We start from the raw sequence: 15611 nt of genomic DNA, 5'->3' as shown, positions 1-15611 counted from the left end.
GGCCTCACAACAGAATGGAGCTCCCCCTGGGAGCACACCCAGCCTGAACAGCTCCTTCAAAACCAGAAACAATCTGTCATCTTTTGATTCTCTTCCAGCACTGTCCCTGTCACAGGTAGATAAATGAGGCGGCCTATGGGTGTCCAAATGCAGGATCATCTAATCCCAGCGGTTTCCCGTGGAGCCATCACTCCGTGAGGGTGGAGAGCACAATGGGATGGTCCCCAGCTTCGGCATTGTAACCATAAGCAAATTGTTTCCTCGCGTGTGCCATTTATATGTGTGAAATGCTGTCTCAGAATCTCGCAGCCTCCAGCGTGCCATCGATAGGTGCGTTCCCCATTTCAGAATCCTGAAATAAATCATAACACTGGTAAGCTCAACATCTCATGTCTGTAGTTCCATGGAATGCCACTAATCAAATCAGTGTCTCAGCAGAAGCCAACAACCCTGAATTAGAACTAGGGGTTGGACTTGATGTCCTAAAAAGCCTTGATTACAGAAAGCCGATGGTGAAGGAGGATGTATTTGGGTTCACCTCAAGTTGCATGCTCTGTATGTGGCTTGAAAGATACCTGTGTGGTTTTCTACACAGCCCACGTGGACTTCAGATTTTCTCAGCTGCATAAAACTAAAGTCACCAGGTTATTCCCAAGAATGCAACAGGCAGAAGCGGTCTCCTGATGCCTCTTAGTTGCCTTGTGGGTGAGCTGTGATGTGACGCCCCCGTAAATGAACGCTAGGCCTGTGTGGTGGATAAACTTGGCTGGCCAGGGCAGGCCTTGTGCTTGTGTCGAGGGGCTGAGTGTGTTACTGGTCCAGCCAGACAGCTTTGGTTTCTTCTGTGGCCACCAGTGATACCTTCCACCCCTGCAGCAGCTGGGTTAACTGGGCATCCATCATCCCGAGGGCCCAGGCTTGGCTGGATTAACTCCACTTCATGCATAACCACAGGAAAGTTATCTGCCCCAATAGTGTTTCAGTGAATCCTTGAACGTCACTGAAGCGGCCTGAGAAAGGAACAAATGTGGAGCATCTTCTCAAAGCGAGATCTGCTGAGCATCGAGCATATTCTCACACAGGCAACCAGTGCCGGTGACCAGGAAGAGTTGGTGGCCAGTTCCTCATGACCCATGGTACTGATGGAGGAATGCAGCGTGAACTTTAATGTTTAAAAATAAATCCCCCAATTGAGCTTTAGCCAGTGGTTCATACTAGCGGTCTTCTAGGGGAGGGTATATTTCCTTTTATGTTCCCCCAATTAATGAGCAGCAAAATGACCCAGTGGGGCTTCGACTACAGCACAGTATAATTCGCGTGGGGTTAAAAGATGGGTCTGGGGCTTCCCTGGTGGCGCAGTGGTTGAGAGTCTGTCTGCCGATGCAGGGGACGCGGGTTCGTGCCCCGGTCCGGGAGGATCCCACATGCCGCGGAGCGGCTGGGCCCGTGAGCCATGGCCACTGAGCCTGCGCGTCCGGAGCCTACGCTCCGCAACGGGAGAGGCCACAGCAGTGAGAGGCCCGCGTACCGCAAAAAAAAAAAAAAAAAAAAAGGTGGGTCTGGGTTCCTGTTCCTGCCTCTTCCAGCCTCTGTTCTGCACCTATATAGCCTGTTTGCTGCATCTACTTTATAAGGTTGGGGAGGATCAAATGAGTTAACAAATGTAGAGATATCGAGTCCAGTCATAGGAGGCATGATACATCTTAGCTCTAAGGCTGAATAAGGCATCTTACTTACAGAAAAAGAGGGGAGGAAGTGTGACTTCACGGAAGATGGTGAAACAACAGAATAGCTTGTTCGTTAAAAGACAGGCACAAAACTAAGTGAATCTTTAAGGTAGTTCTGCATTTCATTCATGGTGGGATCACATAATCTTTTTTTTTTTTTTAAGCTAAAAAGGCTGAGCCAGCTGTACATGATATATTAAACCCACACATTTACTTACTTTAGAAAAGTTACTATTTTGAGAGTATGATCATTCCTGGAAAAAAAAAACAATTTTGGTGTGCCTCCTGTCCATTGAAAAGACTCTTTACATGTAAAGAGTGGTTTCCATTCCTTGAATCTGTGTCTTCGAGTTCTCCTCTCTTCTCACGCTTTGTCACAAAGCAAGGGAAGGGAGGACCGTGAAATCCTTGAGGAAGGAGTTCCTTCCAGTTCCGCTTCATCGCCCCAGAGTGTCTGGCAAATAGTAGGCACTCAGTCAACGTCTTATGAATGAATGGATGAATGAATGATTTAGACACTTAATCCTTTAAGTCAGTGATATTCAGCCTTTAGCCGTGCATCAGAATTGTTCCTTTGGGGTGGTGGGAGGGGTTCGTTTAAATACAGGTGACTGGGTCCCACCCCCAGAGTTTCTGCCTCAGTGGGTCTGGGGTCGGGCCCGAGAACTTGCATTTCCACCAAGCCAGCAGGTGATGCGATTCTGTTCCCCCAGGGACTGTACTTTGAGAACCACTGCTTTGAGGGCCACTCCACTTTTCCAAGCCTTCCAAAATATTGACATCTATAACTGTCTGACCTTGCCCCGTAGAACTGAGATATAAAATTGGTAGGGTTTGATCAGATGGAAGAGCTGCCTGAATTATTTTTTTACCAAAAACTACATCGTGCCTCTTGTACGATTACAAGAGAAGCGAGAATGGGATCTCCTCCTCCTTTATGACTGTGGCAGGACACAGCCAGCGGGCTGGGGTAGCGGGGCGCACCTTGCAACATTTAAGCCAGATTACATCTCCATCCAGTTCTGGAATCCACACTTAGTGTCAGATGCACTTAACTGCAAAGTTGAAACGAGACATGACCTTTTGCAGAAGCTGCAGATGAGCAGAAAGGGTACAGGAGAGGCGCATATGATACATAAGGGAACACGTTATTTTGGTTATTTTGCAAAGTCTTTTCCTGCTGCCTGTCGGCCTAAGTAAAGTCATTAAGCCCCACCGAGTTCACAGACGAGGGAATTGCATAGCCTGAGGAAGGCTCTCTCTGCAAAGAGTCATTCTCCTAATGCCAGATGTCACTTTGGATCGTAGGCAGGGAGCTAGAATTCCAAACCCAGGCCACAGGGGAGCTCCTCCCTTACATCCCCCTCTGGTCGGGAAAGAGCCCTTGAGACTGTGGGGACCCACAGTAGAAGCCGGGGACAGACAGTAGAGGGTACCAGAGGGACCTCAGACTCCCTGAACAGAAAGGAGATCAAGATGGAACCTGAAAAGGCAATTGAAGGGAGAGAGGGGATCAAGGCCTTCCTCTGAGGTAGTGAGAGTGTATTAGTAACATACTGCTACGTAACAAGTGACCCCAACATTTAGCCACTTGAAACAATAAATATTTATTGTCAAGACGTGGGAGCAGCTTAGCTGGGTGGTTCTTGCTCAGGGTCTCTCGTGAGGTTGCAGTCAAGCTGTCTTCCAGGGCTGCTGTCATCCGAAGGCTTGGCCGGCGCCTGAAGACCCACTTCCAAGGTGGCCCGCTCACCTGGCTGGTGGCAGGAGGCCTCGGTTCCTTGCTCTCAGTACCTTAGGCCTCCCCGTAGGGCTGCTGACAGCATAGCGGTTCACTGCCCCCAGAGCCAACGATCTGAGGAAGAGGAGGGAGAGTCCAAAGGCCATTTATGATGTCTTTTCAGGGGTGATACACTGTCAGCCACTTCTGCTTGATGCTGTCCATTAGAAACAAGTCCCTAGGTCCAGCCCATAGTCTTGGGGAAGGCAGTGAGGCTCCACCTCCTGAAGGAGTGCCACCACAAAGAGAGAGCCTCTTTCATCCTCCTCTTGCCGGGCTCAGAAGAACACAAGGGTGATTAATAAAGGATCTTTGGTGGAAAACGGTGGGAGCTTTTAAAAGGACCCCAGAACGGGCTGTGGGAGTTTTGCCTGATTGAGCTGAGGATGGGTGGTAGGGGAGGGGAAGAGGCATTGGAAACTCTCTGAGGGCTTTGAGCCCACCATCCTGTAGGGGTCACGCGGGCCCCTTCTCTCTTGCTTTAGAAAGGACTGAAGCCATGTCTGAGTCCCAGGGCTCAGGCTTGGTTCCAGAGAAGAGGGAGAAGAGGCTGGCTGCTTAGAGCCAACTCTGTGCTGGTGAGAGAGCGATAAACAGCACTGCGCGTCTCCTTCTAGATTCTCTGCCTGCCAGGTCCCCAGTAGGGGAAGAACAGGGATTTCAGGCTGCAGTGATGTCCTGGAATAAAGAGGGGCTTCTGAGCTGTGCCTCTCAGGAAGGATATTTGGGGGGCAGGGGATGTTAGGAAGCAGGAGAGAGAGAAGCCTCGCTCTTTTTTATTGAAGTGATCCCACCCAGGACGATGGCTCGGTGCCACCAGGCATGACCGCGGCCAACCCTTGGTGGCTGTGGCTTCTGGGTACCAAACAGACACCCTCTCCCGAGGGGCAGATGTTTATGTGGCCACCCCCAGCTCTGTAAGTGGATTCCACTTAGCTGTCTGCTCTTGATGCCAAACCCTTGGTGGTCATATTGTACTGTGTCTCTTCTTATCTTCCCCAGCATCCCCAGGGAATAAGCTAATCAAACTTGCTGATGATTTTACACTGAGAAGGAGATAGCTAATAACTTGGATGACAAGTATTAGAATACAATGTGATGCGGATAAATTGGGTCCGTGTATTAAGGGCTATAAAATGAGATTCCATCAAGGCATGAATAATGGTGCCTGTGGAAAGGATTAATCAAATACCGCATTCAAAGGTATAGGAATTCTGGTCAGATAGCTCCTGTTTAATTACACTGCTGACCGCACCCCCCCCCACTCCATTCCCCCTGAAACTGCTTTCCACTAGGAGATATATGGAAAAGAGTTTAGAGGAAAGAATTGAAAAATTGGGACATACGTTTTGATAGAACAAGATCATGAAGACAGATTTAAAGCAACCAGTGTTTAATTTAGGAAAAAAAAAAAAGGCATTTGGCATGAGTAATCATTTACAAATGTCATTTCCAGAGGAGCCCTGTTGACACCATTCAGCAAATGCCAACAAAGCATTTACTTTCCAAAGGGAGAAAGCAAGACAAGAGAAATGAAGGCATCTTCAGGAAAGGATCGGAGAACAGCCAAGCCGTCGAGAAGAAGCAGGTTTGAAGTGAACAATACAGAAGGTAGACTCAGCTTCTGAAAGATCTCGGAGGACTAGCATTATCTGGAGAAGGCTTCCTGGGAGAGGAGACTCCTGCAGAGCCCTAAAGTGTGGACAAGCTTCCGTGTACTGCAAATGCGTGAGCACACTCTGGTGACAGGGTTTAGGGAGAAAATGGGCTGGAGCAGAGCAGGGGGCACCCGTGGGATTCTTCTCGCCATTTCCACCACCACCACGCTGGTCCAAGCTATCATCACCTCTCACCTGGACAACTACAGAAGCCCTCCAGCTGTTTTCCCTGCGTCCACTCTTGCCCCTCTACAAATCATTCTGCACACAGAAGTTAGAATCAAAGAAGTTAATCATGTCATTCTCTTAACTTGTGTCTACCCATTGCTCTGAAGCTCAAAGTAAAAATCATTGTTATGGCTACACAGTCTTGCATGGTCTGAACCACATCCTGTGCTGGGCTCCCTTTCAGTCTCTATATGCCAGTCAAGCTGGCCTTTAAAATTTCAGCACATTGGGTCTTCCTGCCACAGGGCCCTTGCACGTGCTTTTCCTTCTCTGTATATGATTTTCTTTCATCCCCTCTTCCCAAAACTCTGACTCATCCTTCAGAATGCATCTTAATGATTACTTCCTCTTGAAAGACTTCCTGATTTTCATAACTAGGTCCACTTTCCCTCATACCTTAAAAGCAAATGTTTGTGGTGTAAACATATAATTAATGTCTCCCCTACTAGGCCACAAGTTCTATGAGGGTAGGGACCCAGACTTTGCATCCCCCAGAGCCTAGCACAGTTTCAACAGATATGTATTGACTGCATCATGACATTTAATTAGGAATGATGACTAGTTGCAAAATTCTACTTGACCAGTATGTAAGAGCATGCCATTATGAATTCTTCCTGGCAGGAAAACCTGAATTCCTGTCCAGACTCTGCCACCTGCTGGCTATGCTGGTATGAATAAATCCCAGATCCTCTCAGAACCTGTTTCCTCCTCTGTAAAATGAAGGTACCAATAGCCACCTCACATGGTTGTAGCAAGAAATTAATGAAATAATATAAAAGCATTTTCAACTGTAAAACCAGGCATAAATATGCCCCATCCTTTTTCCTAGTGCCTGGCACACTGGGTCATTAAATATCTATAAGATGGAGGGATGGATGGATGGATGGATGGATGGGTGGATGGCTGAACAGATTATCATTTATGGAACCAGTACAGGAGCCAAGAAGGGAACCTGGCATAAGGACAGCATGATGGAAGCCAAAAGAGGAGAGAATTTCAAGAAGTAGGAGGAGTCGTGTTGATCACCCGGAATACCCCATACAGTAGAGCAGGCAAGAAGAATGAGGGGAAAAATCATTTAATTTGAGTAGGAGGAAGTCAGTGGTGACCTCAGGGCGTGTCCTGTTCAGCCTTTTCTTGTTATCTGTGCTTTCAATGACATGCCTTAATTGTAACTTAATCACTTTACTGATTTTTATCTTTTTGGGGGGGAAATCAAATTGATTTGCACATACAGCAAAATTGGCCAGATTACTCCAGCTACTGCCGGCAGGTGCTGACAAGTGCAGAAGTGAACATCAGAGGATAAGAAAATACACTAAACATTTATTTTAATAAGGCCTAGAAAACCTTAGTTATTTTATAAATTGCCATGGATAATTTGGTTTCAGTTTCAAGGGCTGTTTCATTTTTAACTCCCTGCGTTCTAGTCGGAATAGGGCTGTATGTGTAGGCAGGGACCTGTGATGTGAGATCCATCTGAGGGCAACTGCTCGTTCCTGTGAGCATTTTTCTGTCTCTTTGATCGTACCTCACTACCTACCACCACCATCCACGCAGAGTTAAGTCACTCTAACACACACACACACACACACACACACACACACACACTCTAGCTGAGCTCCTGGTCCTTTTGATTGGTTACTCCTGCATCATGGCGGCTTGGACTCACCTTCCTGCCAGGCCCTGATCCAGTCAGTCTGTTTGTCCAGAGACAGGACAAAATCCCCTGGTTCAGACAGAAGAGTGTGATGGCTCACAGCCCAGCTCTGCTTCATCTAGCGCCCGCCCTCTCCTAGCTTAAATCTCAGGTGTAGAAAATGGGTATAATCGTGCTTCCTCAGAGAGGTGGTGTGAAGATTAAATGCCATAATGCATGTAACATGCTTAGGCCGAGCCCAACCCAGCCTGAGAAGTGAATTAATAGAAGCCCGGAAGCCATGGTAGATTTAACTCCCTTTCCAAGTTCTGCTCTATCTTTGAGCATCGCTGCTGGGCCCCAGCCCAGCCTCCCCTTGAGAAATTTCACATGGTGGGTATTTCGTACAGCGGGGAGCTCTTAGAGGCTGGAGTTGGAAATCTTGAGAAGAGGAGTCTACGAAGGACTTTGGGGTGGGGGCTGGAGTTGGGGGGCAGGGACAAGAGAAGCCTTCAAGTAAGAGCTCTGTGGAATTTTTAGTGATCCAGAGATGAGGCCTGGAACCAGCAGGAGCCAGCCAGGAAGGCAGGGGGTTAGACTTGAAACATCAGAGTAACACTGTCACAGAGCCCAGGCAGGAAGGAATTCCAAGAAGGAGTATCAAGCGTTTCAGAAAGGTAAACCAGACAATAACTAAGAAAAAAATCTTCTGAATCACATATGCCTTTTCAGCGAATTCAGATTAATTTGGTTTTGAGAATTTTAAACACATACATTGTATTGGAAATGCCCTAGAGCGTTGTAAAAACCAGGGTTGGAAATCACTTTACCATCTACACGCTAAGAACAGGAGCCAATCTTTTTTTTTTTTTGCGGTACGCGGGCCTCTCACTGTCGTGGCCTCTCCCGTTGCGGATCACAGGCTCCGGACGTGCAGGCTCAGCGGCCATGGCTCACGGGCCAAGCCGCTCCGCGGCATGTGGGATCCTCCCGGACCGGGGCACGAACCTGTGTCCCCTGCATCGGCAGGTGGACTCCCAACCACTGCGCCACCAGGGAAGCCCCAGGAGCCAGTCTTGCCAGCAGATTTTAAAACCTCCTGAGCCCAGGAGAGAAATCAGCCTGGCTGTCGAATCTACCCTAAGCCCTTCTTCTGATTATCTTCCACCATGGCTCCTTCCCAGCCCCACTGTTAACAGTGAGGAGGATGCACACTCCTGATTTCTTTCACAAATGCAATCCCTAAAAGAACCAAGGAAAGCAAGAAGAATAGAGAACCAGGATGGGACCAGTTAAGGCCTCTGTCTAATTACTTTTATCCCCGCCATGTCTTTCAGGCCCCTTTTGTGGCTGTACAACTGATGCTGTAGTAAAGTTTTAAAGGTTGTGTCTGTGGCCTATTGGGTTTGAAGAGTGCCTTGACCTTGGTTGTTATCTCTCGGCTTTTTTTTTTTTAATTGAAATATAGTTGATTTACAATGTTGTGTTAGTTTCAGGTGTACAGTAAAGTGATTCAGTTATACATATAAATATATATATACTTTTTTTACATTCTCTTCCGTTATAGGTTATTACAAGATATTGAGTTTTCCCTGTGCTCTACAGTAAGTCCTTGTTGGTTATCTCTTTTATATATAGTAGTGTGTATATTTTAAGAGGTTCTTGACTTTTGGATTTTTTTATTGTATCCATCAGTTTGGGAGCTCTTTTCTTTCCTGTGCACATCAAAACAGTCCCCATACGTATTTGTTAAAAAACCTTCCATCACCAAGTACGACACTGTTCATTTCTTTTGTCCATTGTGTGGGTGCCATAGCTCTGGAGCATATAATTTAGGGTCCTGGACTTATCGGGGGTGTCTGGAGGTCACCGTTAAGTGGATACATTTCTTTTTTAAGTCAATATTTGATAAAGCCTTTTGAAAATGCTAATAAGTATGTTCATGTGACTGCCTGCTAAGATTAAAGAAAAAAATTTAAAGCTTGCTTTTATTGCTCCAAACCATAAGTAAATGACCAGATCTCTCTTCCTTTCATCTATCATTTATATTTATTACATTTGGCGAGTCTGGTTAGTGGTTTAGATTCCTTAGATTTTTACTACATCCAGGCTTCTATTATGCAATCATCTCTGATAAAACCTAATGGGATACAACCCTGGACCCTGGAGCATAACGTGATTCCAGGGCCCATTGCAAATGTGTTCCCTACTAAAGCAAACTATAGTGGAAGACATTAAAGAGAAGCATTCCTCGGTCACTTCCAGTTGCAAAAAATAAAAATTTCAAAAATCACTAGTTCCACAGAGAGCTCCCCCCAGATCAAGTTTTTCTCCCTGCTTCATTTACTTCTATTGTGAGAGCTCCCTTTGTCCACACACTCATGAGAAAGCGATTATGGTGGGTCCTGCCCTCCTTAAGAACATAGCTTGCATACAGGTTTTTTTAAAACAGGTGATTATTTGCATTAAGAATGCATGCACTTGGATGTGTTGGCATGCACCAAGGGCAAAACCCAGACAGCAGGAAACTGCAGGTTAGACAGCCTGAGTCTTCAACAGATAAACTGTATGGGAAATAGATGGAGGGAAGTGGTCACTTGAAAGAAGCTTAAAAGACATCTAAAAAATGGGCAAAACTTAAACAACAGTGTCTAAGGATACACACTAGGGTGATAAAACCATAAATAAACATAAGGAAATACAGTAAGTCCCCTACGTACGAAGGAGTTCCGTTCCGAGAGTGCATTCGTAAGTCCAATTTGTTTGTAAGTCCAACAAAGTTAGCCTAGGTACCCAACTAACACAATCAGCTACACTGTACCTGTTAAATCACTGCTGCTTTTACGCTTGCTTCCGGACATCCTGGGCTTGAAATAAAGATACTGTATTACTGTACTCTGTACAGTACTGTAAAGCACACAAAAGCACAGCCACTTGTAGAGGATGCACACACATGACAATGCACGCCAGACACGTGAACTGACTTACGCGATCGGACACGTGAACGTACGTTTGCCTCTTTGAAATTTTGCAACTTGAAGATTTGTATGTAGGGACTTACTGTAAAGACCGTAAGTCAAGAGTGTGGCTACTTTGGAAGGAGGGAGGGGCTGCGATTGGGACAGATGCACAGAGGGCCCCTGGTGGGCGGCAAGGTTCTCTTCCTCCACCTGGTATCCACTACGAGGGTGTTTGCCTTCTCATCATTCCCAATGCGATGCATTTGTTTTGTGCGGGTTTGAGTGTCTGTGCTTTATTTGGAAGTACAAAGTTTTCATTTAATGAGTCCACTTGGGGTTCACATTATCTACAGTCTTTCAGGAATTTGGCTTTGGGGTGTGTCTTATAAAAAAATATGTCTTAGTTTTCTCGTGAAGAGGAGTCCTGTAATTCCAGCTGGAAATGCACCAGTGGGATTGTCTGGCGGTTTAGTCAAAAATGAGAAGGAAAAGAGGGTCGATTTTTTATATATATATAAATTTATTTACTTACTTACCTATTTATTTTGGGCTGCGTTGGGTCTTTGTTGCTGAACGTGGGCGTCGATTGATGGAAATTTTCTGGGTTCTGGTTGCTGAAGACTCCTTTCATTTATATAGTTGATTGTCTAGTTCCTTGCTTTTCGTAATGGCTTAGGCCCTGCAAACCCTCCTCACCTAAACAAAAGCTAGAATCCCGACAACAGCTGCACCGCTCCTGCCCTCACTCCTCCCTGGCCTGGGGTCACCTTTAAAGACCATGGGGGGAATACCCCGGCGGTCCAGTGGTTAGGTCTCTGGGCTGTCACTGCTGAGGGCCTGGGTTCAATCCCTGGTCAGGGAACTAAGATCTTGTAAGCAGCGCAGTGCAGCCAAAAAATAAACAAATAAATACCACAGGGGTTTGCTTACTTTACTTACCCCTGCCGTTAGTCCCCCACTTTCTCCACCTCTTTGGTCCCTGCAAATGCCAGTCTGAAGTGGCCACCCTAGTGTGATTTTAGGGTGACCTCTGACAGACCTGTCCCTCCAGCTGGGACATCATTCCTTTACCTCAAGGCTTTCACCAAAGCATTTACCAGCTTAGTGTGAATAAGGTAGACGAGAGTCTGTTTCAGTAGAGGGTGGAGTCAGAAAGAACAAGACTCTGGAAACCTGAGGTGGGAGCCCAGTAAGGGAAGACCCGAAGGGGGGTTGGTGGGAGTTTACCTTTTCTTCTTTTTCTTCTTCTTAGCAGACTTGGCCTCAACGTGTTGATATTTTGCAGATTCAATGTAGAATCTCACTAGAACACAACATTTGCATCTGCCCCTGAGGCTTCCTGAAGCTATTTGTCCAAATCCGTCAGTGCATAAGCCTGAGTCCAAACCTGTTTGGGAATCAGCTGAGGGTAGATCAGCTCCATGAGGGAAGGGACCTCATCTGGTTTTGCTCACCATTCAATTCTCAACCTCTGGCACAGGGTTTGGCACAGAGTAGGTGCTCAATAAACACTTGATGAACAAATGAATGAATAAACAACGAACCGGGCCAATGTACAGCTTGCAGCAGCAGAGGGAGCACAGGTGGGCAGTGAGAAAGCCACCACTGTCACTCTGATCACTCTGCAGGCCCCTGGGGACATCACCTTCCCGATCACCTCCACCCCTGAGCATCTCCTCATCTGCAGCCCAGGGTTGACCAGCTCTGCTCTGTGCTTCCGTGTCCTCAAGGAGAAAATCAGCCAACATCTCATTCTTGAGAAGTGACAGCTCTTATCACATTTCTCCCGCTGGCACAGCACTTTGGGGTCACAGAATTATTTCCCCATTGTCTAAATTCTCACTACTCAATAATCCCATGAAGTAGGTAGCTCCCACTTTATAGAGGAGTAAACTGAGGCCGAGAGAAGGATTAAAATGACTTTTGAGGGGCACGGCTATACCTAGAACCTGGAACTTGGGCTCCCCACGTCCAATATCCTTTCTGCTGCACTGCCCTAGGCCCTGTTGCAAATCCAAATAAAGGGGGATGAAGAGTCAGCCCTTGCCCTCAGGGAGCTTCAAATCTAATTCAGGCACAGAAAACTACCTTAAACAATAGATATGGGTCATTAAAAATATTGTAGCACTGCCTGATCCTTCCCCTGTTTTATTTCACACAGATGCTGTGAAAGGTTATTTTGCTGTTGTTTCTTAGAAAGGTTCTCTCTATGTAAACTTACAGAGCATAGACTGGCGTGGCCCAGCAATCTTCACTGTCTGCCGAAATGGGGAGGAGGGGGAGAGCTTAAATAATAGAAACTCAACAGAAATCCCAAAGCCCTTATTTTAACTAACGGTGTCAGTCCCACACTTCAGCGGATCTCATTAGAAATAACCACATCATAGATAGAAAAAGGAAAGCAAGGATCTAAATAATCCATAATCTAAATAACCATCCCCTGACGCCAGTGCTGTAATAGAGTTAACACTACTGCCTTGCACGCACAAATGTCTGTGCTTTTGGACTTTCTTCCCACCAAGCCCTCTCACATCTCTTGCCTCTTCTGATACTCTCCATGACCCCATGCAGGAGGCAGGGCTGGTACTGAGGCTTAGAAGCATTATGCGATTTGCCCAAGGCTCCTCAGCTAGTTAGTGGCATTGCGGGAACTTGAACCCATGCTATTCCCAGCCCTCACCTCTCTTCCCACTTCTTTTCCTGCAGTGGCCCCTCTTGGGCTCCTCTTTCAGCCGTCCTTAAGAAGGACCCAGCAAGGGTTCCCTGGTGGCCTAGTGGTTAGGACTCCGGGCTTTCACTGCCGTTTCCCAGGTTCAGTCCCTGGTTGGGGAACATCCCACAAGCCGTGCGGCACTGCCAAAAAGAAAAGCAGGAGGACCCAGCAGTGGCAGCTCAACGACCTGCGCGCCCACGGCACTGGCTCTTGCCAACACTGGCTCATGTTACAGTGGTTAAGTGTTCACTGACCGCTTTGCTGTTTTAGTCACTTAATTAGCCTATGCCTAGGAGGAAGAGGTGCTTTATTTAGAAGCTTAATTGTGAAAACCTCTGAGAGTCCAGTTCACTCTGAGCTTGATGGCTTTGGGATGATCTCAGGGTCTGCCCACCGTGCTCGTGATCCACTTAGACCAGGAGGATAACCAAGCAGGGCTTCGTCCAAGATGCAGCCAGTGTGCTGAGGAGGGTTGTGGCTAGGTTGGAGAAGGAGGACAGACAGATGCCGGAAGGTAGGGTAAAGAGAAAAACAACCTTTTAGGACCTTCAGAAAAATAACCAGATCTTTCAATGCTCCTCTTAGGACAAAACGAGAGTAGAATTTATTGTCTGTGGCCCCAGGTTGGGGATAGCACTAAGGTTCACGTCGGTCTGTCAGCCTCGACTGCACATTAGGGTGACCTGGGAAGCTTTCACATATCCTTATGGCAGGCCTGGCGTCAGAGTTTTAAAACGCCACACACGGTTCCAATGTGCAGCCAAGCTTGAAAATCAACAATCAGATGGGTGATGGTGGCTGGTCAGGTGTTGACTCCTGGCTGGGCTGAACTACATTTCCCAGAATTCCTTGTCCTGTGGGTTGCTCATTGGCTGGAGACAGAGAGATCCGGGGAGATCTGGAGGACGGAGGGGCAGCCGCAGCCATTTTGTAACACATGTGTTGTTGCCTGTCGGCAGCTCACCTCGCTGTCACGGGCAGCAGCCAGGCCTGCAATTGCTCCACCTTCCCCGGATCCTCATTCAGCCTCTCCGACTCCTGTGCCAGGTCTGTGTGTTTAGCTCCTTGATGAAGGGTCCCGGCTTCTGGGGGGACATGCATAGCATGAAAGTCAAAGGCAACAAGAACAGACAGGAGTTTCAGTCCATCTTCATGGAGTTCCAGTTAAGGCTTGTGGGTTCCAGATTGTCCTTGGTCTCCGCCACTTTCCATCCTTCTTTCCTTCCCACTGCCTGCCCTGTGGACTTCATGCTCCAGCATCAGATGCAAAAACAACGGCCTCATAGAGGTCATTTAACCAGCAGTTGCTGTTGCAAAAGCTCAAAAACTGGAATAGACCCGTAGATCTACAGGTACACATACATGTATGTTCAGATCCATCCAGTAGTTCTGCTTCTTGGATTGAACGCTGACTGATACAGATGGTTTTCAGAATTGAGGATTAAGGGATTGTTTTTATCTAGAGGGAGATCCTGTTTAAGAAAGAGATACCCGCGGCAGCTCTGATTGAAGGGGAAGGCAGGTCTGACAGCTCCCTATCTCTGTCCCCAACCCCCAGGGTGACACCTGAGGGGCAATTTGGAAACCTTTGGTAGATTGGTGGACTCCAAGCCTGATGGTGCATGGGAAGCCCCTGGGGAGATCTTAAACATGCACATTTCTGGGCTTCACCTCACATTTCGGGATCAGAATCTCAAAGGATTGGGTCCGAAAATGAGAATTTTTTAAAAAGCTTCCTTTACCCCAGTTTTTCTGGGGTGCTTGTAGCTTCTGTTTCTTGATCTGGGTGCTGGTTACATGAGGGTGTTTTGTACATCCAAAGTCATCAGGTGGCACACTTGTGATTTGTAGCATCTCTCTTTTTTTTTTTTCCCGTTACGCGGGCCTCTCCCATTGCGGAGCACAGGCTCCGGACGCGCAGGCTCAGCGGCCATGGCTCACGGGCCCAGCCGCTCCGCGGCATGTGGGATCTTCCCGGACCGGGGCACGAACCCGCGTCCCCTGCATCGGCAGGCGGACTCCCAACCACTGCGCCACCAGGGAAGCCCTGTAGCCTCTCTTGTATGCGTGTTATACCTCGACTTAAAAAAAAAAAAGTCAGCCCTCCCCCCCTCCCGCCCCCGATAATCCCATATTCCAGTGACTGGCCAAAACTGAGAACCACTGGCCTAGATGATTCCTTGCACCCATCCTGGCAAAATTCAGAGAAGAGGAACAGGAAAAAATTCAGCAACTGGGCAATAGTTAAGATGTATCCATAATCCTAATGATACAATTCCCTGCAGTTATTACAACATTAAAGAGGAATATGAAACAGTGAGGCAGCGGGCCAGCTCGAAGTGATAGAAGTAGGTTGCAAGGGGGATGGGAGAGGGCAGTTAGGAAGATCACCTTGGAGCCAGACCACTGAAAGCTTTGGACGCCAACTGAGAAAAAGGAAAAGCCACTTTCAAAGCGTGAGCGCTTTATTTTAAGGAGCAGTGAGGGCCCCTTACGGAGAACGGTGATTGATAAAGTTGGCATTTTTGAAAGTGCAACTGTAAATATAAAATTATATTATCTGTCATATTTAACTGCTCACAAAAGACATTGTTTGAGGGCTTCCCTGGTGGCTCAGTGGTTGAGAATCCGCCTGCCGATGCAGGGGACACGGGTTCGTGCCCCGGTCCGGGAAGATCGCACGTGCCGCGGAGTGGCTGGCCCCGTGAGCCATGGCCGCTGAGCCTGCGCGTCCGGAGCAGGGGGAGAGGCCACAACAGTGAGAGGCCCTCGACATTGTTTGAAGTGCAAACTGGTGGACGACAGAGCAGGCCTTGGAGCTGGGAAATGGGGACTTTATCTTCCTCTGGTGTCAAGACAGACTTTTCCATCTCAGCTACTTTCTAAAGTGCCTGCAGTCTATACAC

General features: G+C 47.5%; 1 protein-coding gene across 12 annotated transcripts in view; it reads left to right on the top strand.

The window, feature by feature from the left end:
* The window catches only part of ATXN7L1 (ataxin 7 like 1), a 252933-nt gene that overhangs the window by 104143 nt on the left and 133179 nt on the right, over positions 1-15611 (top strand). Inside the window, exon 4 of one of the 12 annotated variants that reach the window (XM_089917803.1) lies at positions 5019-9012. The exons of the other annotated variants lie outside the window; for them this stretch is intronic. Coding sequence (XP_089773929.1) covers positions 5019-5101 — 83 coding nt within the window. The 3' untranslated portion in view covers positions 5102-9012. Of the gene's footprint in view, positions 1-5018; positions 9013-15611 lie in introns of those variants that run through there. 12 annotated transcript variants of the gene reach the window in all.

The sequence above is a fragment of the Delphinapterus leucas genome, chromosome 9 (assembly GCF_059928025.1).
Source record: "Delphinapterus leucas isolate spDelLeu-1000000601 "Yukka" chromosome 9, BTC_Dleu_Yukka2, whole genome shotgun sequence".
NCBI classification, from domain to species: domain Eukaryota; kingdom Metazoa; phylum Chordata; class Mammalia; order Artiodactyla; family Monodontidae; genus Delphinapterus; species Delphinapterus leucas.
This window is presented reverse-complemented; position numbering and strand designations above follow the sequence as displayed.